Here is a 27,680-nt window from a genome sequence, read left to right on the forward strand (position 1 = left end):
GCAATTAAGAAGGCTAATGGTATGTTAGCTTTTATTGCAAGAGCATTTGAGTACAGGAGTGGCGAAGTCTTGCTTCAATTGTATAAAACCTTGTTTAGACCGCACCTGGAGTACTGTGTGCAGTTTTGGTTCCCTTACCTTAGGAAGGATATTATTGCCATAGAGGGAGTGCAACGAAGATTCACCAGACTTGTTCCTGGGATGGCGGGACTGTCCTATGAAGAGAGATTGGGGAAACTGGGTTTGTATTCTTGAGAGTTTCGAAGATTGAGAGGTGATCTCATTGAAACCTACAAAATACTTAAAGGGTTAGACAGGGTAGATGCAGCTAAGATGTTTCCCTGGTTGGGGAGTCTAGAACCAGGGGACACAATTTCAAAATAAGGGTGAGGCCACTTAGGACAGAGATGAGGAGAAATTTCTTTACTCGGAGTGTTGTGAATCTTTGGAATTCTCTACCCCAGAGGGCTGTGGAAGCTCAGTCATTGAGTATATTTAAAGCAGGGATTGACAGATTTCTAAATCCCAATGACATAAAGGGATAGGAGGATAGTGTGGGAAAAAGGCATTGAAGTGGATGATCAACCATGATCGTATTGAATGGCGAGGCAGGCTCAATGGGCTCAATGGCCTACTCATGCTCCTATGTTTCTATGTTCCTATGAACCACTGAGACCAACCACCTCAAAGAAAAGGAACCACCTTTTAAATTATACTTTTCACTGTTATTTTTATACAAAAGTTACTTTATTACAAATATATACAGTCAACTTACAATCCAATGAATAGCATCTACAGTTAGCATAAATAGGACAGCCTGGTTGCATTGTGAACATGGGGTTCCTGCACACGATTCCTGCCCAGGTACCATAACCATACACAATCCTACAATTATTTACAGTCCCTAACACACAAATACTACAATTGTTTTCATTGACAGCTTTGTATGCATAGTTTGTGCTTCCCGATAAGAACATTCTGGAGATGAGTGAGGGGAGGGATGCTGTGTGTGGTTATATCAGGAATGCAAGTTTCCTTATAAATCTGACAGTACTGAAATAGTTTCCATTATTGCAACTATATTAAGCACATACAAGATGAAGACAACCCTTTTGTCTTATTTTATCTCATGCTTGCTGAATACCAACTCTATCTTCTCCCCGTTATAGCATCCAACCTTAGCTTAAATGAATCTAATGTCCTGGCCTTTTCTGCCAACTAGATCTGGCTATTGATCACCCTTTGTCTAAAGAACTGATATCTCTTCTGTGCTCTAAAGTAGGCCTGACCCCATGCCTTCCTACCAAGCTGTATCAAGAAGGATTCATCATGGCTTGCTTTCTCTATGCTGTTACGCTTCATAAGGTCCTTGCTGTGGCATTTTTGAGGCTGCTATGTTGCCAAGTCATTTCTCTAACAGTGAAGGTCAGTCTTGTTACACTCCTCTGCACTATCTCTAAGCCTGGGTCCCCCAGTTATGTCATATTGACCAGAGCTGTACACAATATTCCAGGTATGGCCTGAATAGAGTACTGGAGCACCCCAGCATATATTCTCAGGATTGGGAGGTAAATTCAATAATCCACAAAGGGAACACGAGGACAGAGACCAGGCTACAACACTATAATCCAAACTCTCCAACTCTTGCTCCCTCCCAGCACAGGGCGGGATCACTGAAATTGAGCCTTTGAAGTTGACCATACCTGTTGAATACAGTCAATCAGTGCACACATTTTTCATGAGTAGGGAAAATACCGCAGGACCTAGCCAGTTTGAAGAATTTTTAATCACTGATTACACATATAGTCTCTCTCACAACCTCAGAACGTTCCAAAATGCTTTTCAGCCAATTACGTACTTTTGAAGTGTAGTCACTGTTGTAGGAAGCATAGCAGCCAATTTGCCCACAGCAAGGGCCCACAAATAGCAACAAGATAAATATTTCTAGGTGTTGAGTGAGGGATAAATGTTGGCCAGGTATCAGCAGTGGGAATCACGGTCAGTTCTCCTTTCTTAACCTAACGCCAGATCAATCAGGATAATCTCACTTTATCCACACCCCTTAGAATCTTGAATGGAAAAGTGGTCACTCTCCCCACTGGAACTGCACAGGTGGGATTGAGAAGATCGATGCACCTGGCAATAGGAGAGGAGTGGGTTGTGATAGTACAGTTATGACCCACTAGTCATTTTCTTTCAGCCCAGGTTAATTTTGGAGTCACTCAGCTCCATATAGTGCAACTGGAACTAACTTCAAAAAATACCTGATTGGCTGTGAAGTACTTTGGAAGATCCTGATATTATGAAAGATGATATATGCTGACCAAAGTGTTCTTGTTTAAGTATTGCTCAGTTTTTTCCTCAATCTCAAAGTTTTTGTTACAGTGCCGAGGTGAGCCTTAGTGTAAGCCTTAGTGTAAGCCTCGACAGCAAGTGCTGGCGGGGGTCATCACTGTTAAGGCTAATCCTGTCCTCACCCAATGCAGTATCCATCAGGGAATGCTAGATAGCAGTCAGGACCCCTGGCTGACTTTTGCCCTCCCTCATTGAGGTCAAGTGTAGCATCCCTACTTCTACATTCAGCTAACTCAGCACAGCCTAGGAATTCAACCCGAGACCTCGGTCTAACACTGAGTGCTGCCTCAGCCTGGAAATCATCAGGGGAACTTGTGATTTTTCTTTTTTTGAAGCAGAACTTACCTTTACAACTTGCATTTATACAATGTATTGTCCTCACCCAAGGCACTTTGCAGGAACGTAACCAGACAAGCATTGGCACAAAGCCAAAGAATGAGACCTTAGGTCAGGTGACCAAAAGCTTGGTCAAAGAGTTAAGTTTTAAGGAGCATCTTAAAGGAGGAGAGAGAGGTGGAGAGGTTTAGGGATGGAATTTCAGCGTTTGGGACCCAGGCAGCTGAAGGCACGGCCGCCAATGGTGGAGCATAGGGTGATTCTTAAAATGCCCTCTGAAATGGCCCAGCAAGCCACTCAGTTCAAGGGCAATTAGGGATGGGCAATAAAAATGCTGGCCTTGCCAGCGACGCCCACATCCCACATATAAGTCAGGGTGGGCAAGAGGCCAGAATAACCACCATTCCTGCACAGCTAGACCTAGTGCTGGTCAATCCATTTAAAGTAAATCAGATCTCTTAGAACAGTTACTTTCCAGCAGAAGTAGTTAAAACAATGACAAAATTAAAATCTTGCACAAGGTAGATGTTAAATTTTAAATCTGCACTTTGCATAGTTTCCAGTCCCATTAAGAGTAGAGTCCATGTTAAAACAAGCTGGAGCAGTTAGTGCGGGAGATCCTTTCGCTGGATTGTCTGGTACCACACTGCAGTGGGAAGATTTTGGCAGCCCATGTACTCCCGCTTTACTTCTTCTGGAGTCAGAGGTGGGTTGTTACAGCAGGGTCCTCCGTAGATTGTGCTATTCAAGAGTCCGGGAGTGGACTCAATTACTCCAAGAGTCGAGGGGGCAGCCCACGCAACGTTCTGGAAAAAACAGAGAAATCAAAAAGTGTTCAACTTTTCAGAGTGTCTGAGCTCCAGGATGAAGTCCAATAATGCAACAACAGCATGTATTTATGTAAAACACCTTTAACTTAATAAGATACCCCAAGGCGCTTTGTAGGAGCATAATCCACTCCTCATTAGTCCCTCCTTAACATCATTGCAGGTGTACCACAGACTACAGTGGTTCAAGAAATCAGCACATCACCACCTAATTAAAGACAATTGGGGATGGGCAGTAAATGCTGGCCTTGCCAACAATGCCCAAATCCTGTGAATGAATTTTTAAAAATCAGACATAAGTTGACACAGAGCCAAAGAAGGACACATTAGGACAGGTGAACAAAAGTTTGGTTTTAAAAGGTAAGTTTTAAGAAGCATTTTAAAGGAGGAGTGTTACAGAGAAGGAAAGATTTAGAGAGGGAGTTTAAGAGCTAAAGGTGGAGGATGCACAAGAGGCCAGAGTTGGAGGAGGTCGCTGAGATAGGGAGGGCCTAAAATTCAAGACAGCCAATGAGCAGCTCAAGGCCCTAAAAGACTATTTTTCCAGCAAAGTTCAAATTCCTTGTGGATTAGAAATGATGATGATGGAAAGACTGGATGGAACAGCGAATTAGGCATTGGCCTTGTACCTCTGGAATTTAGTTTTAATCCATCGAATGATGCATTCAAGTCTGCTCTGTCTATAAGGCTTCACATGAAATTAATTGGGGTAAATCTTAATCCTATTTCTACTGAGCAGGAATAGGAGGAGGGCATTTAGCTCCTCAGACCTGTTGCATAAGAACAGAACGAGGGTATTCAGCAGCTCGAGCCTGTTACATAAGAACTAGAGGAGGCCATTTACACCTCAGGGCTGCTTAGATTATGGCTAATCTGTACCTCAACTCATTTACTCCATATCCCTTGACACCTTACCCAACAAAAATCTACTAATCTGAGTCTTGAGTTTAGGTTTACAGCCTAAAGCTATCACTAGTTTGTCACTACTCAGAGAAACACATGATGGCTAATGGGGGGGGGGGGGGGGGGGAGGTGGGCAATGGCAAAAAATACACCTTTTTGAGGCACAGTAGAGGAAGAGAGCATTTGTTTAATGTAGCAAAACATCCCAATGTTCTTCATAGTTCAGGGCTCCAAGAAGGGAATTAGAGAGGGGACTGAAAGCACAAAGAGAGAGATTTTCTTTTTTCTTTCTTTCTTTTGGGCCTCCTTATCTCGAGAGACAATGGATATGCACCTGGAGGTGGTCAGTGGTTTGTGAAGCAGCGCCTGGAGTGGCTATAAAGGCCAATTCTGGAGTGACAGGCTCTTCCACAGGTGCTGCAGAGAAATTTGTTTGTCGGGGCTGTTGCACAGTTGGCTCTCCCCTTGCGCCTCTGTCTTTTTTCCTGCCAACCACTAAGTCTCTTCGACTCGCCACAATTTAGCCCTGTCTTTATGGCTGCCCGCCAGCTCTGGCGAATGCTGGCAACTGACTCCCACGACTTGTGATCAATGTCACACGATTTCATGTCGCGTTTGCAGACGTCTTTATAGCGGAGACATGGACGGCCGGTGGGTCTGATACCAGTGGCGAGCTCGCTGTACAATGTGTCTTTGGGGATCCTGCCATCTTCCATGCGGCTCACATGGCCAAGCCATCTCAAGCACCGCTGACTCAGTAGTGTGTATAAGCTGGGGGTGTTGGCCGCTTCAAGGACTTCTGTGTTGGAGATATAGTCCTGCCACCTGATGCCAAGTATTCTCCGAAGGCAGCGAAGGTGGAATGAATTGAGACGTTGCTCTTGGCTGGCATACGTTGTCCAGGCCTCGCTGCCGTAGAGCAAGGTACTGAGGACACAGGCCTGATACACTCGGACTTTTGTGTTCCGTGTCAGTGCGCCATTTTCCCACACTCTCTTGGCCAGTCTGGACATAGCAGTGGAAGCCTTACCCATGCACTTGTTGATTTCTGCATCTAGAGACAGGTTACTGGTGATAGTTGGGCCTAGGTAGGTGAACTCTTGAACCACTTCCAGAGCGTGGTCGCCAATATTGATGGATGGAGCATTTCTGACGTCCTGCCCCATGATGTTCGTTTTCTTGAGGCTGATGGTTAGGCCAAATTCATTGCAGGCAGACGCAAACCTGCCGATGAGACTCTGCAGCCACTCTTCAGTGTGAGATGTTAAAGCAGCATTGTCAGCAAAGAGGAGTTCTCTGATGAGGACTTTCCGTACTTTGGACTTCGCTCTCAGACGGGCAAGGTTGAACAACCTGCCCCCTGATCTTGTGTGGAGGAAAATTCCTTCTTCAGAGGATTTGAACGCATGTGAAAGCAGCAGGGAGAAGAAAATCCCAAAAAGTGTGGGTGCGAAAACACAGCCCTGTTTCACACCACTCAGGATAGGAAAGGGCTCTGATGAGGAGCCACCATGTTGAATTGTGCCTTTCATATTGTCATGGAATGAGGTGATGATACTTAGTAGCTTTGGTGGACATCCGATCTTTTCTAGTAGTCTGAAGAGACCACGTCTGCTGACGAGGTCAAAGGCTTTGGTGAGATCAATGAAAGCAATGTAGAGGGGCATCTGTTGTTCACGGCATTTCTCTTGTATCTGACGAAGGGAGAACAGCATGTCAATAGTCGATCTCTCTGCACGAAAGCCACACTGTGCCTCAGGGTAGACGCGCTCGGCCAGCTTCTGGAGCCTGTTCAGAGCGACTCGAGCAAAGACTTTCCCCACTATGCTGAGCAGGGAGATTCCACGGTAGTTGTTGCAGTCACCACGGTCACCTTTGTTTTTATAGAGGGTGATGATATTGGCATCGTGCATGTCCTGAGGTACTGCTCCCTCGTCCCAGCACAGGCATAGCAGTTCATGTAGTGCTGAGAGTATAGCAGGCTTGGCACTCTTGATTATTTCAGGGGTAATGCTGTCCTTCCCAGGGGCTTTTCCGCTGGCTCGGGAATCAATGGCATCACTGAGTTCCGATTTGGTTGGCTGTATGTCCAGCTCATCCATGACTGGTAGAGGCTGGGCTGCATTGAGGGCAGTCTCAGTGACAGCATTCTCCCTGGAGTACAGTTCTAGGTAGTGCTCAACACAGCGGTCCATCTGTTTGCGTTGGTCAGTGATTATGACCCCCGATTTAGATTTGAGGGGGGCGATCTTCTTGATGGTTGACCCAAGAGCTCTCTTAATGCCATCATACATTTCTCTGATGTTTCCGGTGTCTGAGGCCAGCTGAATATGACTGCATAGGTGTTGCCAGTAGTCGTTTGCGCAACGCCTAGCTGTTCTTTGTGCAGTACTTCTGGCTGCTTTAAGTGCTGCGGATGTTAAATCGCTGGGGGCTTTCTTGTAGTTCAACAGTGCAATGCGCTTAGCGGCCATGACAGGTTCCAGCTCTTCATTATGAGATTGAAACCAGTCTGCATTTCTCTTCGCACTTTTGCCGTTGGTGGTCAAAGCTGACTCATAGATGGCGTCTCTGATGTGGGCCCACTTAGTCTCAGCATCCCCTGTGGGAGTGTTTTGAAGGGCTGTTACAAGTGAATTTAGAAATTTTTGTAACAGCTGTGGGTGAGAAATTCTGCTCGTGTTGATGCGCGGGTGGCCCTTCTGCTTGGAGTGATGCAACTTCTTTGGTCTGAGTCTAACCTTGCTGCACACCAGGGAGTGGTCGGTGTCGCAGTCCGCACTGTGGAAGCTGTGTGTGATTTGAACACTGTTTAAGGCGGCTCGCCTTGTGACAATGAGGTCTAGCTGGTGCCAACGACGTGATCTTGGGTGCCTCCATGAAACCTGGTGACAGGGTTTAGTGTGAAAGAACGAGTTGGTGATGCAGAGGTTATGATAGGTACACAACTCAAGCAGTCTCTGCCCATTCTCATTCATCCTTCCAACGCCATAGCGCCCAAGGCAGGAGGGCCATGAGTCATGGTCGGCCCCAACCCTGGTATTAAAGTCCCCCAGCAGGAATAGGTGTTCGGTGTTGGGGATGCTGCTAATGATGTTATGGAGTTGTTCATAGAACTGGTCTTTAGCTTCAGGTGGGGAGCAGAGTGTTGGAGCATAGATGCTGAGCAGGTGTACTGGACCAGAGGTGGTGAGCAGTCAGATGGACAGTATGCGTTCCGAGCCATTTGAGGGAGGCTCTATCATGCTGAGCAAGGAGTTTCTGATGGCGAAGCCCACTCCATGCTGGCTTGGTTCTTCAGGATCCCTGCCCTGCCAGAAGAAGGTGCAGTCTTGCTCTGCTAGAGAGCCACTCGCGGGGAGGCGAGTCTCCTGAAGTGCTGCAATGTCCACATTGAATCTACTGAGCTCGTTGTTAATGATGGCGGTCTTCCGAGAATCGTTGATTTGTGTAAGGTCTTCCGACAGGCCAGGACACATAGTTCTGACGTTCCAGCTTGCAAAGCGAAGGGCTGGTACCTTCTTTCCTTTTTTCATGTTGTTTGGTGCGGTGTATCAGTCCACCTTTCGGGCAATGACCCTGAGCTCCAAGCACCCATTGAAGCAGGCAGACTGTGGCGGGACAGAACCTTATTGACCGGGGGCTGCCCGGTTTGAGGCGGGCGGTAGCTGTCCAGTGAGGTGCAATGACCTCTCCCACCGACAAAGGCAACCCGAGGCGCCCAGTTTCTACGCCAATTTATCTGGACTTATAACCCGTAACTGCTGCCTTCCGTGTTGTTTTAGTCGCTGTGAGGCAACTATGGAGTGACCTCTCCATGGCGCATGCCTGGGCAAATTTATGGAGGTTGAGAGTTGCCCAGTCGTCAAAACCCCCCTCTCGGCCTTTCTGGTGGGGTCCAAAGGAGTGCAGGACACGACGTTTGGCACCAGCATGGCTGCAGGAACTGCCGGAAACATGCCAAAGGTGACACATGACTGCCTACGGGGTTCCGCTCCGGATTTTCCATTAGGGTTTACTCCCTTAGCCTTGGTCTCTCCCGAGACGCCCACAAGGCAGTGGGGTTGTTGGGGCCCCTACACAGGTGTAGGATGGTGCCGGTGGGAGGGGATGCAAGGGGGAGGGGTAGAAGGAGGGGGTGGGGGGGGGGTGCAGGGGAAGGGGGTGCGGGGTGAAGATGGTGCGAGGGGGGGGGGCGGGCTGGGACGGGGTTGTGAAGGGGTGAGCTGAGAGGGTGGAGCAGGGAAGGGGACGGGGGTGGGGGGGGGGTGGAAGGGGGGTAAAGTGAGGGGGAGGGGGGGGGGAGAAGCTGGTGCAGGTAATAAGCCATTTCCTCAGTGCCCACCATCGACGTCCGGAAAGCTCATCCACGTCCTTCGGGAGGTGAAGCATCATTTGGCAGACTTAGAGGTGAGAGATTTAAGGAGACTTTAATTGACCTGATATAACTGATGTCCCATTCCTCAGCAAAAACATTCCACATCTTCATAACTTTACAGTAAAAGCAATTGTATTACTGCTTATACCTTGATGTCCACTCCCAGTTGAATTCACTAATGATTGACTTCAGTCACAAACCATGGAAGCCTCTCAGCTAATCAGCATTTTGTTCTCTCAAGTATGACTGAGGTTTTAGTCCAATCCCCTTTGCTGATTTTTCCCTCCATTTGATCCGAAGTCTACCAGACAGCAAACAGATCCCAAGGTCTGTAATGCCCCTTGACACCAGAATCTCCCCTTGTCAATTGGGCACATAACATACCCTGCATGATGAAAGAGCAATCTTGTGCTCTAACTAGGAAGTGTGATGAGCAGAAAGAGATTGGCAACATGAGAGGTGCTTGTGCTTACAACATGGTGAAAGAGGGGGCAATTCCCCTTAATAGTGAGGGAGAAAGAGAGCCCTGTCTCCCAGTATACTGACGGAGAAAGAGAGGCCTGTCCTCCATGTGGTGAGAGAAAATGAGCGGGCTGCTCCCCAGTGTGGGGAGAGGGCGGCACAGTGACGCAGTGGTTAGCACTGCAGCCTCACAGCTCCAGCGACCCGGGTTCAATTCTGGGTACTGCCTGTGTGGAGTTTGCAAGTTCTCCCTGTGTCTGCGTGGGTTTCCTCCGGGTGCTCCAGTTTCCTCCCACAGCCAAAAGACTTGCAGGTTGATAGGTAAATTGGCCATTATAAATTGCCCCTAGTATAGGTAGGTGGTAGGAGAATATAGGGACAGGTGAGGATGTGGTAGGAATATGGGATTAGTATAGGATTAGTATAAATGGGTGGTTAATGGTTGGCACAGAGTTGGTGGGCCGAAGGGCCTGTTTCAGTGCTGTATCTCTAAATCTAAATCTAACACAGTATGATAAACAGTGCACCCATTTCCCTTCAGTGTAAGGATGATGTGCAGTGGGGACACTTGCCTGTCAGGGAATAACATAACAACACAAATGGAAGATAAATCCAATACATAGGGGAAAGAAGCATTTAATTCTCACGCTACCAGTTTGTAAACAAAAAACCCAACATAACTCTTAGTTTTGCGACTTACTGGGAGAGTGTCAATGAACCATATTTGTAACTTTAACACTGAGCCTATGACAGACATTAGTGTCAGAACCTTCCCTATTATAGAGATCAGTCCCATGAGAGGCAGCATTTAGCCATGCAGCATGTGGCTGGAGAGGTCAAGGGGCAGTGTTTTATTCCTGTTTTACATGCCACATACATTCTTAAATAACTTTAACTGACCTTGAAGAGGTAATCGATGAGACACTGATCAGATCGAAGCTCTGCCCAAAATTCAGCAAAGCTAGAGGCCCAGGTGAAATCTGACCCCCTGCTGTTACTGACAAGGATGACATTTGGATGCTTCTTGGAAGATAGCAGTTTTTTTGCCAGCGTCCCAGGGTAACTTTGATCGACGAATATTACCACCCTGTGCGCATTGCACCCTTCCAGATCCATCATCAACTCTCCCACGGTGTACTTCTCCTTCTGATCAGCCTGAGAGTTTAAACCATGCACAGAGTCACACAATCATTAAAACGGAATTAACACACAGCATTAAGACCCCACTTGCCAGTACAACATCTCAGTTCTCCTGATGCTTCAACCATACAAATCAGAAAGTACTATGTTCAAATCATGGTCTTTTAAAATTCACTCTCAGGCTGTTGACAAGCCTGACCTTTATTGCCCTGAGAAAATTTGATAGAACTTGAGTGACTTGCTGGGCCACTTTGGAGGGCAGTTAAGAGCCAATCACGCTGGAATGGGCTGGAATCATAGATAGGCCCAAACTGGTAAGCACAGCAAATTTCTTTCCCTAAAGGACATCAGTGAAGTAGTTGGGTTTTTATGAAAGTCCAAAAGCTTCAAGGCCGCTTTTACTATACCAGCTTTTTATTTCTATATTTTTTAACTGAATACAAATTTGTAAACTGCCATGATGGTGGGAATTGAGCTTAGGTTCTCTGGATTACTACTCTGTATTCTATTACTGTACCCTGTTACCATATCCAATACCTGTATCCTGTTACCGTACCTTGTCACTGTCAGAGGGGCAGTGCTGAGGGAACCCTGCACTGTCGGAGGGGCCAAACTGAGGGAGAGCGGCACTGTCAAAGGTGTCTTATTTTGGATGAGATGTTAAACCTTGTCTGTCCTCTCGGGTGGGTGTAAAAGGTCCCATTGCACTGTTCAAAGAAGAACAGGGGAGTTCTCCCCAGTGTCCTGGGCCAATATGTTTTTCCTCAACCAACATCGAGTCATTATCACATTGTTGTTTGTGGGATCTTGCTATACCCAAATTGGCTGCTGTGTTTTCTACTTTCCAACAGTGATTACACTTCAATACTGCTCCATTGGCTGTAAATCACTTTGAGACATCCTGAGGTGGTGGAAGGCCCTGTATAAATGGGAGTTCTTTCTTTTCCAAAGGCACTGAGGCAAGATTGATGAGTCATTAATTCAAGGAAACAAAATACAGTATAAACCACCTGAAAGGTGATTAATTAAAACATTCATTTCTGGGCAGAAATGAGTCTGCTCGGTGCTTTGTAAAGTTAAGCCATGCCTGGCAGAAAATCAATATCTTGTGAACACACCTGCACAAACCACAATGAATTACTGAGGGAGATTACTGAGAAATTAAATTCCAGGCATGCTATTTATCTTAAAGAATTTTTTAAAAAATGAGAGCTGATTGCCAGGCTGTAATGAATTTGCCAATGATCTGTTCCGTGGATTAGATGCCAAGACATTAAAAAAAAACAGGAATTAAGATGAGATGAATGTGTCGCTTGTCCAACCTCATTGGAACTCAGCCCTTATAGCCATTCTCTTTTGTGATCCACGTTATCCTGCCCCTGAAAAGGTGCACTAGATGGATCATTATTCAGCTTTCTCCACTCGTCACTCAGATTGACAATAAACACTTAACAATTGTCCTTTCATGCTCTGGTTGTCTTTGGTGGCCCTCACGCAGAACAGGCCCACATTAAAAAAAACTTTTCATTACCGAGGGGTGTAGGCTGGGCAGTAGAGACTGAGAGAAGGAATGATGTTATCCACTTTTCTCTTTCAGTCAGCAAAAGAGAGACTCTGGGAAACAACCTGGGGGGTACCTATACTGATTCACCTCAAGGTCTGCCTGTACCAATTCAAATCTGAACTCTATCTGTACTGGAACTCAGTAGGAGGGCCCCCAGTGGTTGAATGCAGTAGAATCCAGCCCAATGAAATGTAGTCACTGTTGTAAAGTAGGAAATGTGGCAGCTGATTTGTGCACAGCAAGATCCCACAAAGAGTTATGTGATAATGAGCAGATAATCTGTCCAGATGGAGGGATAAATATTGGCCAGGACATGGGGGAGAATGCCCCTGCTGTTCAATGAATAGTGGATGTGGGATCTTTTATGTCCACCAGAGAGGGCAGACAGGGCATTGGTTTAATGTCTCATTTAGAAACTAAAGATATAATAATGAATAGTCAGGATGAAAGGGGAGGTCTTTCTTGACCAACCTTGTTGAATTTTTGAAGAGGTAACAGAGAGAGTAGACATGGCAATGAAGTAGATGCAATTTATCCAGATTTCCAAAGGCCCTTTGATAAGGTACCACATAAGACTAATGAATGTCAGAGAATGCGGAGTCAGGGGACAAGTAGCAGAATGACTCACTAGCTGGCTGCAAGACAGGAAGCAGAGAGTAGGGGTACAGGGTAGTTATTCAGAGTGGGAGAAGATGAGAAGTGATGTTCCACAAGGATCAGTGCTGGAATCACTGCTGTTCACAATTTACATTAACGACACGGACTTTGGAATCAAAAACACAAATTCTAAATTTGCACATGACACCAAATTGGGGGGATAGTCAATACTGAGGAGGACTACAACAAATTACAAGAGGGCATTAATAAAATTGCAGAATAGGCAAATAATTGGAAAGCAAAGTTCAACACAGATAAATGTGATGTGGTACTTTTTGGCGTTGGAAGGATGAATGAGAATGGACAGAGACTGCTTGAGTTGTATATCTCTCATAACCTCTGCATCACCAACTCGTTCTTTCATACTAAATCCTGTCACCAGGTTTCTTGGAGGCACCCAAGATCGCATCATTGGCACCAGCTGGACCTCATCGTCACAAGGCGAGCCTCCTTAAACAGTGGTCAAATCACACGCAGCTTCCACAGTGCGGACTGCGACACCGACCACTCCCTGGTGTGCAGCAAGGTTAGACTCAAACCAAAGAAGCTGCATCACTCCAAGCAGAAGGGCCACCCGCGCATCAACACGAGCAGAATTTCTCATCCACAGCTGTTATAAAAATTTCTAAATTCACTTGTAACAGCCCTTCAAAACACTCCCACAGGGGATGCAGAGACCAAGTGGGCCCACATCAGAGACGCCATCTATGACTCAGCAATGACCACCCATGGCAAACATGTGAAGCGGAATGTAGACTGGTTTCAATCTCACTTTGAAGAGCTGGAACCTGTCATAGCCGCTAAGCGCAGTGCACTGTTGAACTACAAGAAAGCCCCCAGCGAGTTGACATCCATAGCAGTTAAAGCAGCCAGAAGAGCTGCACAAAGAACAGCCAGGCGCTGCACAAATGACTACTGGCAACACCTATGCAGTCATATTCAGCTGGCCTCCGACACCGGAAACAACAGAGGAATGTATGATGGCATTAAGAGAGCTTTTGGGCCAACCATCAAGAAGATCGCCCCCCTCAAATCTAAATCAGGGGACACAATCACTGACCAATGCAAGCAAATGGACCGCTGGGTTGAGCACTACCTAGAACTGTACTCCAGGGAGAATGTTGTCACTGAGACCGCCCTCAATGCAGCCCAGTCTCTACCAGTCATGGATGAGCTGGACGTACAGCCAACAAAATCAGAACTCAGTGATGCCATTGATTCTCTAGCCAGTGGAAAAGCCCCTGGGAAGGACAGCATTACCCCTGAAATAATCAAGAGTGCCAAGCCTGCTATACTCTCAGCACTATATGAACTGCTTTGCCTGTGCTGGTACGAGGGAGCAGTACCTCAGGACATGCGTGATGCCAATATCATCGCCCTCCATAAAAACAAAGGTGACAGCGGTGACTGCAACAACTACCGTGGAATCTCCCTGCTCAGCATAGTGGGGAAAGTCTTTGCTTGAGTCGCTTTAAACAGGCTCCAGAAGCTGGCCGAGCGCGTCGACCCTGAGGCACAGTGTGGCTTTCGTGCAGAGAGATCGACCATTGACATGCTGTTCTCCCTTCGTCAGATACAGGAGAAATGCCGCGAACAACAGATGCCCCTCTACATTGCTTTCATTGATCTCACCAAAGCCTTTGACCTCGTCAGCAGACGTGGTCTCTTCAGACTACTAGAAAAGATCAGATGTCCACCAAAGCTACTAAGTATCATCACCTCATTCCATGACAATATGAAAGGCACAATTCAGCATAGCAGCGCCTCATCAGACCCCTTTCCTATCCTGAGTGGCGTGAAACAGGGCTGTGTTCCCGCACCCACACTGTTTGGGATTTTCTTCTCCCTGCTGCTCTCACATGTGTTCAAGTCTTCAGAAGAAGGAATTTTCCTCCACACAAGATCAGGGGGCAGGTTGTTCAACCTTGCCTGTCTAAGAGCGAAGTCCAAAGTACGGAAAGTCCTCATCAGGGAACTCCTCTTTGCTGACGATGCTGCTTTAACATCTCACACTGAAGAGTGTCTGCAGAGTCTCATCGACAGTTTTGCGGCTGCCTGCATTGAATTTGGCCTAACCATCAGCCTCAAGAAAACGAACATCATGGGACAGGACGTCAGAAATGCTGCATCCATCAATATCGGCGACCACGCTCTGGAAGTGGTTCAAGAGTTCACCTACCTAGGCTCAACTATCACCAGTAACCTGTCTCTAGATGCAGAAATCAACAAGCGCATGGGAAAGGCTTCCACTGCTATGTCCAGACTGGCCAAGAGAGTGTGGGAAAATGGCGCACTGACACGGAACACAAAAGTCCGAGTGTATTAAGCCTGTGTCCTCAGTACCTTGCTCTATGGCAGCGAGGCCTGGACAACGTATGTCAGCCAAGAGCGACGTCTCAATTCATTCCATCTTCGCTGCCTCCGGAGAATACTTGGCATCAGGTGGCAGGACCGTATCTCCAACACAGAAGTCCTCAAGGCGGCCAACATCCCCAGCTTATACACACTACTGAGTCAGCGGCGCTTGAGATGGCTTGGCCATGTGAGCCGCATGGAAGATGGCAGGATCTCCAAAGACACATTGTACAGCGAGCTCGCCACTGGTATCAGACCCACCGGCCGTCCATGTCTCCGCTTTAAAGACGTCTGCAAACGCGACATGAAGTCTTGTGACATTGATCACAAGTCGTGGGAGTCAGTTGCCAGCGATCGCCAGAGCTGGCGGGCAGCCATAAAGGCGGGGCTAAAGTGTGGCGAGTCGAAGAGACTTAGCAGTTGGCAGGAAGAAAAGACAGAAGCGCAAGGGGAGAGCCCTTGTAACAGCCCCGACAAACAAATTTTATCTGCAGCACCTGTGGAAGAGTCTGTCACTCTAGAATGGGCCTTTATAGCCACTCCAGGCGCTGCTTCACAAACCACTGACCACCTCCAGGCGCTTACCCATTGTCTCTCGAGATAAGGAGGCCAAAGAAGAAAGAAGACTTTTTGGCAAGAAATATAAGGAGGTTGCATATTACTTGGAGAATAAGAATCTAAATGGGGTCGAAGAACAAAGCAATCTGGGAATACATAAATCATCAAACGTAGTGACGCAGGTTAACAAGGCCATAAAAAAGCACCAGGGTTTATTTCTAGAGGGATAGAATTGAAAAGTAAGGAAATTATGCTAAATTTATATCAAACCTTGGTTCGACCTACAACTAGAGCACTGCATACAATTCTGGTTGCCATATTCTAAAATAGATATAGAGGCACTGGAAAGGGTGCAAAAAATATTCATATGGATGATACCAGAAATGTGGGAGTATACCTATCAGGAGAGGGGGAACAAAGTGAGTCTCCTCTCCTGAAAAGAGAAGCCTGAGGGAAGACCTAATGGAAGTCTTAAAATTATGAAAGTTTTTGATAGACAAGACACAGAGAGTATGTTTCCATTTGTGGGGAAGAGTAAAACTAGAGGCCATTAATATGATAGTCATCAAGAAATCAAATGGGGAATTCAGAAGAAAATGCTTTACCCAGAGGGTGGTGAGATGTGAAACCTGCTACCACAGGGAGTGGTTGAAGTGAATAGTATAGATAGACTTAAGGGAAAGATAGATAAACATATGAGGGAGAAGGGTTAAGCTATTGAATGAGAAAAGATCGGTGGTGGATGAAGGTCAGCATAAATCCAGCATGGACTGGTTGGGCTGAATGGCCTGTTCTTGTGCTGTATATCCTATATTAAAAAAAGGCATCTCTGACAGTGTAGCACTCCCTCAGTACGTCTCTGGGAGCAAAAGCAAAATTCTGCAGATGCTGGAAATCTGGCATAAAAACAGAAAGTGTTGGATATACTCAGCAGGTCTGGTAGCATCTGTAGACAGAGAAACAGAGATAACGTTTCAGGTTGATAACTTTTCAACAGAACTGTACTGTTTTTACTGCACTACTAGTGTCAGCCTGGGTTATGGGCTCAAGTCCTTAGAATCAAAGAATCGTAGAAAGTTTACGGCACAGAAAGAGGCCACTCGGCCCATCGTGTCTGAGCCGGCCGAAAAACGATCCACCTATTCTAATCCCACCTTCCAGCATTTGGTCCGTAGCCCTGCACCTTACAGCACTTGAGGTGTATATCCAGACTCCTTTTGAGTGAGTTGAGGGTCTCTGCCTAAACTACCCTTTCAGGCAGTGAGTTCCAGACCCCCACCACTCTCTGGGTGAGAAAGATTTGCCTCATCTCCCCTTTACTTTTTCTACCAAACACTCTAAATCTATGCCCCTCATCACTGATCTCTCTGCTAAGGTGAATAGACCCTTCACCTCCACTCTATCCAGGCCCCTCAAAATTTTGTACATTTCAATCAGATCTCCCCTCAGCCTTCTCTGTTCCAAGGAGAACAACCGCAGCCTATCCAATCTTTCCTCATAGCTGCATTTTTCCAGTCCTGGCAACATCCTCATAAATCTCCTCTGTACCCTCTCGAGTGCAATTACATCCTTTCTGTAATGAGGTGACCAGAACTGCACACAGTACTCAAGTTGTGGCCTCGCCAATGAGTTATACAGTTCCAACATAACCTCCCTGCTCTTGTATTCTATACCTCGGCTAATAAAGGAAAGGATTCCATATGCCTTCTTAATCACCTTATCGACCTATCCTGCTACCTTCAGGGATCTGTGGACATTCACTCCAAGGTCCCTTACTTCCTCTACACTTCTCAATATTTTCCCATTTATCGTGTATTCCTTTGCCTTGTTTGACCTCCTCAAATGCATCACCTCACACTTCTCCAAGTTGAATTCCATTTGCCACTTTTCTGCCCATCTGACCAGAACATCAATATCTTCCTGCAGCCTACAGCTATCCTCCTCGCTATCTACCACACGGTCAATCTTTTTGTCGTCTGCAAACTTCTTGATCATGCCACCTATATTTACGTCCAAGTCCTTAATAAACACCACAAAAAGCAGGGGACCCAGTACTGAGCCCTGCGGAACACCACTGGAAACAGCCCTCCAGTCACTTTAAACAGCTGTCAACAATTACCGTTTGTTTCCTGCCACTGAGCCAATTCTGTATCCACCTTGCTGCATTTCCCTGGATCCCAAGGGATTTTATTACATAATAAAAGCAAAATACTGCGGATGTTGGAAATCTGAAATAAAAACAAGAAATGCTGGAACCACTCAGCAGGTCTGGCAGCATCTGTGAAAAGATGGGCGGCACAGTGGCGCAGTGGTTAGCACTGCAGCCTCACAGCTCCAGCGACCCGGGTTCAATTCTGGGTACTGCCTGTGTGGAGTTTGCAAGTTCTCCCTGTGTCTGCGTGGGTTTCCTCCAGGTGCTCCGGTTTCCTCCCACAGCCAAAGACTTGCAGGTTGATAGGTAAATTGGCCATTAGCAATTGCCCCTAGTGTAGGGAGGTGGTAGGGAAATATAGGGACAGGTGTGGATGTGGTAGCAATATGGGATCAGTGCAGGATTAGTATAAATGGGTGGCTGATGGTTGGCACAGACTCGGTGGGCCAAAGGGCCTGTTTCAGTGCTGTATCTCCGAAAAAAAAGAAGCGGAGTTAACGTTTCGGGTCAGTGACCCGAAACGTTAACTCTGCTTCTCTTTTCACAGATGCTGCCAGACCTGCTGAGTGGTCCCAGCATTTCTGGATTTTATTACATGTCTGCCATGTGGGACCTTGTCAAAAGCCTTGGTAAAGTCCATGTAGACCACATCAACTGCACTACCCTCATCTATCTTCCTTGTTACTTCTTCAAAAAATTTGATCAACTTGGTCAAACAAGACCTTCCCTCAACAAATCCAAGCTGACTATCCTTGATTAACCTGTGCCTTTCTAAGTGACAGTTTATCCTGTCAGAATAGATTCCAATAACTTGCCCACTACTGAGGTTAGACTGACTGGCCTGTAATTATTCGGTCTATCCCTCGCTCCCTTTTTAAACAGAAACCTTGAAGTGGATCTTGAATCTAGAGTGTCGTGACAAGGAACTAGAATCTCAGGGTTTGTTTAAATACCTACAATTCCATTTTTATTGACGTCCCAGAGTAACATGGTCCCATCATTTCTTGTGGGGCTGTTGAGATACAGAACCAGAGAATCAGCGCAGTTGATGGCACGACAGATATAGGAGATGTGGCTGCGAATCATCACCTTCTCTGTGGCCGGGTAGATGTCCTCAGTCTCTTCATCCACTAGAAAAAATGAAAGCAATAAAATTATCAGGAGCCTCATGTAAAACAGTGAAAGTGTCCAATATTTATCCCTCAATGAAGATCACTAAAACAGATTATCTGATCGTTATCATATTGCTGTTTGTGGGATCCTGCTGTATGCAACACGGCTGTGCTACATTAAAACAGTGACTACACTTCAGAAGTACTTAATTGGCTGTTTGAGACGCCCTGAGGTCGTGAAAGGTTTTAGACATACAAGTCTTTCTGATTTAACTTCCCCTATTTCCCTCACTCTCCCTTTCTCCCCTTCAAGTATTTATCTAATTCCCTTTTGAAATTTACCACTGAATCTGCTTCCACTGCCTCCACTGATTATATTTGTCAGGATAGAGCTCGATATGCCTGCATTTACAAGGAATCTGGTTATATTTGCCAGTATCGAGTGTGGTATGACTGTATTACCAGAGAATTGTTTGCATTCGGGATAGAACCGCGGTGTTCCTGTATTGACTGGGGAATGGTTCTATTTGCTGGTATAGAGTGTGGTGTAACTAGATTTACTGGGGAATGGTTATATTTGCTGGTACAGAGTGTGGTGTAACTAGATTTACTCGAGAATGGTTATATTTGCTGGTATAGAGTGTGGTGCAACTAGATTTACAGGTGAATGGTTATATTTGATGGTATAGAGTGTGGTGCAACTAGATTTACTGGAGAATGGTTATATTTGCTGGTAGAGAGTGTGGTGTAACCAGATTGACTCGAGAATGGTTATATTTGCTGATTTAGAGTGTGGTGTAACTATATTTACTGGGGAATGGATATATTGGCAGGGATAGAGTGTGGTGTAACTATATTTACCGGGGAATGGATATATTTGCCGGTTTAGAGTGTGGTGTAACTATATTTACTGGGGAATGGTTGTATTTGCTGGTTTAGAGTGTGGTGTAACTATATTTACTGGGGAATGGATATATTTGCTGGTATAGAGTGTGGTGTAACTATATTTACTGGGGAATGGTTCTATTTGCTGGTATAGAGTGTGGTGTAACTATATTTACTGGGGAATGGATATATTTGCTGGTATAGAGTGTGGTGTAACTATATTTACTGGGGAATGGATATATTTGCTGGTATAGAGTGTGGTGTAACTATATTTACTGGGGAATGGTTCTATTTGCTGGTACAGAGTGTGGTGTAACTATATTTACTGGGAAATGGTTCTATTTGCTGGTACAGAGTGTGGTGTAACTATATTTACTGGGGAATAGTTCTAATTGCTGGTTTAGAGTGTGGTGTAACTATATTTAGTGGAGAATAGTTATATTTGCTGGTATAGAGTGTGGTGTAACTATATTTACTGGAGAATACTTATATTTGCTGGTATAGAGTGTGGTGTAACTATATTTACTGGGGAATGGTTCTAATTGCTGGTATCCAGTGTGGTGTAACTATATTTACTGGGGAATGGATATATCTGCTGGCATAGCGTGTGGTGGAACGATATTTACTGGGGAATGGATATATTTGCTGCTACAGCGTGTGGTGTAACTATATTTACTGGGGAATGGTTATATTAGCTGGTTCAGAGTGTGGTGTAACTATATTTACTGGGGAATAGTTATATTAGCTGGTTCAGAGTGTGGTGTAACTATATTTACTGGGGAATGTTTCTATTTGCTGGTATAGAGTGTGGTGTAACTATATTTACTGGGAAATGGTTAAATTTGCTGGTTTAGAGTGTGGTGTGACGATATTTACTGGGGCATGGTTCTATTTGCTGGTATATAGTGTGGTGTAACTATATTTCCAGGAGAATGGTTATATTTGCTGGTTGAGGGTGTGGTGTAACTATATTTACTGGTGAATGGTTCTATTTGCTGGCATAGAGTGTGGTGTCACTATATTTACTGGGGAATGGTTATATTTGCTGGTTTAGAGTGTGGTGTAACTATATTTACTGCGGAATGGTTAAACTTGCTGGTTTAGAGTGTGGTGTAACTATATTTACTGGGGAACAGTTATATTTGCTGGTAGAGAGTGTGGTGTAACGATATTTACTGGGGAATGGTTTCATTTGCTGGTTGAGAGTGTGGTGTAACTATATTTACTGGAGAATAGTTATTTTTGTTGGTATAGAGTGTGGTGTAACTATATTTAGTGGGGAATGGTTATATTTGGTGGTCCAGAGTGTGGTGTAACTATATTTACTGGGGAATGGTTTCATTTGCAGGTATAGAGTGTGGTGTAACTATATTTACTGGGGAATAGTTATATTTGCTGGTAGAGAGTGTGGTGTAACTATATTTACTGGAGAATAGTTATTTTTGTTGGTATAGAGTGTGGTGTAACTATATTTAGTGGGGAATGGTTATATTTGGTGGTCCAGAGTGTGGTGTAACTATATTTACTGGGGAATGGTTATATTTGCTGGCATAGAGTGTGGTGTAACTATATTTATTGGGGAATGGTTATATTTGCTGTTATAGAATGTGGTGTAACTATATTTAGTGGGGAATGGTTATATTTGGTGGTCCAGAGTGTGGTGTAACTATATTTACTGGGGAATGGTTATATTTGCTGGCATAGAGTGTGGTGTAACTATATTGAGTGGGGAATGGTTATATTTGGTGGTCCAGAGTGTGGTGTAACTATATTTACTGGAGAATAGTTATATTTGCTGGTATAGAGTGTGGTGTAACTATATTTACTGGAGAATACTTATATTTGCTGGTATCGAGTGTGGTGTAACTATATTTACTGGAGAATACTTATATTTGCTGGTTTAGAGTGTGGTGCAACTATATTTACTGCGGAATGGTTCTATTTGCTGGCATAGATTGTGGTGTAACTATATTTACCGTGGAATAGTTATATTTGGTGGTACAGAGTGTGGTGTAACTATATTTACTGGGAAATGGTTCCATTTGCTGGTATAGAGTGTGGTGTAACAATATTTACTGGGGAATGGTTATATTTGCTGGCATAGAGTGTTCTTTTGGGCCTCCTTATCTCGAGAGACAATGGATACGCGCCTGGAGGTGGTCAGTGGTTTGTGAAGCAGCGCCTGGAGTGGCTATAAAGGCCAATTCTGGAGTGACAGGCTCTTCCACAGGTGCTGCAGAGAAATTTGTTTGTTGGGGCTGTTGCACAGTTGGCTCTCCCCTTGCGCCTCTGTCTTTTTTCCTGCCAACTACTAAGTCTCTTCGACTCGCCACAATTTAGCCCTGTCTTTATGGCTGCCCGCCAGCTCTGGCGAATGCTGGCAACTGACTCCCACGACTTGTGATCAATGTCACACGATTTCATGTCGCGTTTGCAGACGTCTTTATAACGGAGACATGGACGGCCGGTGGATCTGATACCAGTGGCGAGCTCGCTGTACAATGTGTCTTTGGGGATCCTGCCATCTTCCATGCGGCTCACATGGCCAAGCCATCTCAAGCGCCGCTGACTCAGTAGTGTGTATAAGCTGGGGATGTTGGCCGCTTCAAGGACTTCTGTGTTGGAGATATAGTCCTGCCACCTGATGCCAAGTATTCTCCGAAGGCAGCGAAGATGGAATGAATTGAGACGTCGCTCTTGGCTGGCATACGTTGTCCAGGCCTCGCTGCCGTAGAGCAAGGTACTGAGGACACAGGCCTGATACACTCGGACTTTTGTGTTCCGTGTCAGTGCGCCATTTTCCCACACTCTCTTGGCCAGTCTGAACATAGGCATAGAGTGTGGTGTAACTATATTTAGTGGGGAATGGTTATATTTGGTGGTCCAGAGTGTGGTGTAACTATATTTACTGGGGAATGGTTTCATTTGCAGGTATAGAGTGTGGTGTAACTATATTTACTGGAGAATAGTTATATTTGCTGGTATAGAGTGTGGTGTAACTATATTTACTGGAGAATACTTATATTTGCTGGTATCGAGTGTGGTGTAACTATATTTACTGGAGAATACTTATATTTGCTGGTATAGAGTGTGGTGTAACTATATTTACTGGAGAATACTTATATTTGCTGGTTTAGAGTGTGGTGCAACTATATTTACTGCTGAATGGTTCTATTTGCTGGCATAGATTGTGGTGTAACTATATTTACCGTGGAATAGTTATATTTGGTGGTATAGAGTGTGGTGTAACTATATTTAGTGGGGAATGGTTATATTTGGTGGTCCAGAGTGTGGTGTAACTATATTTACTGGGAAATGGTTCCATTTGCTGGTATAGAGTGTGGTGTAACAATATTTACTGGGGAATGGTTATATTTGCTGGCATAGAGTGTGGTGTAACTATATTTAGTGGGGAATGGTTATATTTGGTGGTCCAGAGTGTGGTGTAACTATATTTACTGGGGAATGGTTTCATTTGCAGGTATAGAGTGTGGTGTAACTATATTTACTGGAGAATAGTTATTTTTGTTGGTATAGAGTGTGGTGTAACTATATTTAGTGGGGAATAGTTATATTTGGTGGTCCAGAGTGTGGTGTAACTATATTTAGTGGGGAATGGTTATATTTGGTGGTCCAGAGTGTGGTGTAACTATATTTACTGGGGAATGGTTTCATTTGCAGGTATAGAGTGTGGTGTAACTATATTTACTGGAGAATAGTTATTTTTGTTGGTATAGAGTGTGGTGTAACTATATTTAGTGGGGAATAGTTATATTTGGTGGTCCAGAGTGTGGTGTAACTATATTTATTGGGGAATGGTTATAATTGCAGGTTTAGAGTGTGGTGTAACTATATTTACTGGGGAATGGTTATAGTTGCTGGTTTAGAGTGTGGTGTAACTATATTTACTGGAGAATAGTTATATTTGCTGGTATAGAGTGTGGTGTAACTATATTTACTGGAGAATACTTATATTTGCTGGTATCGAGTGTGGTGTAACTATATTTACTGGAGAATACTTATATTTGCTGGTATAGAGTGTGGTGTAACTATATTTACTGGAGAATACTTATATTTGCTGGTTTAGAGTGTGGTGCAACTATATTTACTGCTGAATGGTTCTATTTGCTGGCATAGATTGTGGTGTAACTATATTTACCGTGGAATAGTTATATTTGGTGGTATAGAGTGTGGTGTAACTATATTTACTGGTGAATGGTTCTATTTGCTGGTATAGAGTGTGGTGTAACAATATTTACTGGGGAATTGTTGTATTTGCTGGTATAGAGTGTGGTGTAACTATATTTACTGGGGAATAGTTCTAATTGCTGGTATCCAGTGTGGTGTAACTATATTTACTGGGGCAAAAACAAGAAATGCTGGATTCACTCAGCAGGTCTGGCAGCATCTGTGGAAAGAGAAGCAGAGTTAACGTTTCGGGTCAGTGACCCTTCTTCGGAACCCGGAGTTCCGAAGAAGGGTCACTGACCCGAAACGTTAACTCTGCTTCTCTTTCCACAGATGCTGCCAGACCTGCTGAGTGAATCCAGCATTTCTTGTTTTTGTTTCAGATTTCCAGCATCCGCAGTATTTTGCTTTTATATTTACTGGGGAATGGATATATCTGCTGGCATAGCGTGTGGTGTAACTATATTTACTGGGGAATGGTTAAATTAGCTGGTTTAGAGTGTGGTGTAACTATATTTACTGGGGAATGTTTCTATTTGCTGGTATAGAGTGTGGTGTCACTATATTTACTGGGGAATGGTTATATTTGCTGGTATAGAGTGTGGTGTAACTATATTTACTGGGAAATGGTTAAACTTGCTGGTTTAGAGTGCGGTGTTACGATATTTACTGGGGCATGGTTCTATTTGCTGGTATATAGTGTGGTGTAACTATATTTCCAGGAGAATGGTTATATTTGCTGGTTGAGGGTGTGGTGTAACTATATTTACTGGTGAATGGTTCTATTTGCTGGCATAGAGTGTGGTGTAACTATATTTACTGCGGAATGGTTAAACTTGCTGGTTTAGAGTGTGGTGTAACTATATTTACTGGGGAATGGTTGTATTTGGTGGTATAGAGTGTGGTGTAACTATATTTACAGGGGAATGGTTATATTTGCTGGTATAGAGTGTGGTGTAACTATATTTACTGGAGAATGGTTATATTTGCTGTTATAGAGTGTGGTGCAACGATATTTACTGGGGAATGGTTATATTTGGTGGTCCAGAGTGTGGTGTAACTATATTTACTGGGGAATGGTTTAATTTGCTGGGATAGAGTGTGGTGCAACTATATTTACTGGGGAATGGTTTCATTTGCAGGTAAAGAGTGTGGTGTAACTATATTTACTGGGGAATAGTTATATTTGCTGGTAGAGAGTGTGGTGTAACGATATTTACTGGGGAATGGTTTCATTTGCAGGTATAGAGTGTGGTGTAACTATATTTACTGGGGAATAGTTATATTTCCTGGTATGGAGGGTGGTGCAACTATATTTACTGGGGAATGGTTATAATTGGTGGTCCAGAGTGTGGTGTAACTATATTTACTGGGGAATAGTTATTTTTGTTGGTATAGAGTGTGGTGTAACTATATTTACTGGAGAATGGTTATAATTGCTGGTTTAGAGTGTGGTGGAACTATATTTACTGGGGAATGGTTATATTTGCTGGTATAGAGTGTGGTGTAACTATATTTAGTGGGGAATGGTTATATTTGCTCTTATAGAGTGTGGTGTAACTATATTTACTGGAGAATGGTTATAATTGCTGGTTTAGAGTGTGGTGCAACTATATTTACTGGGGAATGGTTATATTTGCTCGTTTAGAGTGTGGTGTTACTATATTTACTGGGGAATGGTTATATTTGCTGGTATAGAGTGTGGTGTAACTATATTTACTGGGGAATGGTTAAATTTGCTGTTATAGAGTGTGGTGTAACTATATTTACCGTGGAATGGTTATATTTGGTGGTATAGAGTGTGGTGTAACTATATTTAGTTGGGAATGGTTATATTTGCTGTTATAGAGTGTGGTGTAACTATATTTACTGGAGAATGGTTATATTTGCTTGTTTAGAGTGTGGTGTTACTATATTTACTGCTGAATGGTTCTATTTGCTGGCATAGATTGTGGTGTAACTATATTTACTGGGGAATGGTTAAATTTGCTGTTATAGAGTGTGGTGTAACTATATTTACCGTGGAATGGTTATATTTGGTGGTATAGAGTGTGGTGTAACTATATTTACTGCGGAATGGTTAAACTTGCTGGTTTAGAGTGTGGTGTAACTATATTTACTGGGGAATGGTTATATTTGGTGGTATAGAATGTGGTGTAACTATATTTACTGGAGAATAGTTATATTTGCTGGTATAGAGTGTGGTGTAACTATATTTACTGGGGAATGGTTATATTTGGTGGTATAGAATGTGGTGTAACTATATTTACTGGGGAATGGTTTCATTTGCAGGTATAGAGTGTGGTGTAACTATATTTACTGGGGAATAGTTATATTTGCTGGTAGAGAGTGTGGTATTACTATATTTACTGGGGAATGGTTTCATTTGCAGGTATTGAGTGTGGTGTAACTATATTTACTGGGGAATAGTTATATTTGGTGGTCTAGAGAGTGGTGTAACTATATTTACTGGGGAATGGTTTCATTTGCAGGTATAGACTGTGGTGCAACTATATTTACTGGGGAAAGGTTATATTTGCTGGTATAGACTGTGGTGTAACTATATTTATTGGGGAATCGTTATTTTTGCTGGTTTAGAGTGTGGTGTAACTATATTTACTGGAGAATGGTTATATTTGCTGTTATAGAGTGTGGTGTAACTATATTTACTGGGGAATGGTTTAATTTGCTGGTATAGACTGTGGTGTAACTATATTTATTGGGGAATCGTTATTTTTGCTGGTTTAGAGTGTGGTGTAACTATATTTACCGTGGAATGGTTATATTTGGTGGTATAGAGTGTGGTGTAACTATATTTACTGGGAAATGGTTATATTTGCTGGTTTAGAGTGTGGTGTAACTATATTTACTGGAGAATAGTTATATTTGCTGGTATGGAGTGTGGTGTAACTATGTTTACTGGGGAATGGTTGTATTTGGTGGTATAGAGTGTGGTGTAACTATATTTACTAGGGAATGGTTGTATTTGCTGGTATAGAATGTGGTGTAACTATATTTACTGGAGAATAGTTATATTTGCTGGTATGGAGTGTGGTGTAACTATGTTTACTGGGGAATGGTTAAATTTGCTGGTTTTGAGTGTGGTGTAACTATATTTACTGGGGAATAGTTATATTTGCTGGTAGAGAGTGTGGTGTAACTATATTTACTGGGGAATGGTTTCATTTGCTGGTTGAGAGTGTGGTGTAAGTATATTTACTGGGGAATAGTTATATATGGTGGTCTAGAGAATGGTGTAACTATATTTACTGGGGAATGGTTTCATTTGCAGGTATAGACTGTGGTGCAACTATATTTACTGGGGAAAGGTTATATTTGCTGGTATAGACTGTGGTGTAACTATATTTATTGGGGAATCGTTATTTTTGCTGGTTTAGAGTGTGGTGTAACTATATTTACTGGAGAATGGTTATATTTGCTGTTATAGAGTGTGGTGTAACTATATTCACTGGGGAATGGTTTTATTTGCTGGTATAGAGTGTGGTGTAACTATATTTACTGGAGAATAGTTATATTTTCTGGTATAGAGTGTGGTGTAACTATATTTACTGGAGAATGGTTAAAATTGCTGGTTTAGAGTGTGGTGCAACTATATTTACTGGGGAATGGTTCTATTTGCTGGTATAGAGTGTGGTGTAACTATATTTACTGGGGAATGGTTGTATTTGCTGGTATAGAGTGTGGTGTAACTATATTTACTGGGGAATGGTGATATTTGCTGGCATAGAGTGTGGTGTAACTATATTTACTGGGGAATGGTTCTATTTGCTGGTTTAGAGTGTGGTGT

The 27,680-nt window shown here is 43.9% G+C and overlaps 1 protein-coding gene across 1 annotated transcript in view; it reads right to left on the reverse strand.

Annotated features, from left to right (window-relative positions):
• Positions 1-750: 750 nt before the first annotated feature.
• The window catches only part of si:ch211-67e16.11 (uncharacterized), a 100,421-nt gene continuing 73,491 nt past the window's right edge, over positions 751-27,680 (reverse strand). The window contains exons 5-7 of the mRNA XM_068034459.1: positions 18,645-18,817; positions 10,162-10,416; positions 751-3,497 (exon numbers count right to left, since the gene is read on the reverse strand). Coding sequence (XP_067890560.1) covers positions 3,297-3,497; positions 10,162-10,416; positions 18,645-18,817 — 629 coding nt within the window. The 3' untranslated portion in view covers positions 751-3,296. The remainder of the gene's footprint in view (positions 3,498-10,161; positions 10,417-18,644; positions 18,818-27,680) is intronic.

The sequence above is a fragment of the Heterodontus francisci genome, chromosome 7, assembly GCF_036365525.1.
Source record: "Heterodontus francisci isolate sHetFra1 chromosome 7, sHetFra1.hap1, whole genome shotgun sequence".
In the NCBI taxonomy this organism is placed as follows: domain Eukaryota; kingdom Metazoa; phylum Chordata; class Chondrichthyes; order Heterodontiformes; family Heterodontidae; genus Heterodontus; species Heterodontus francisci.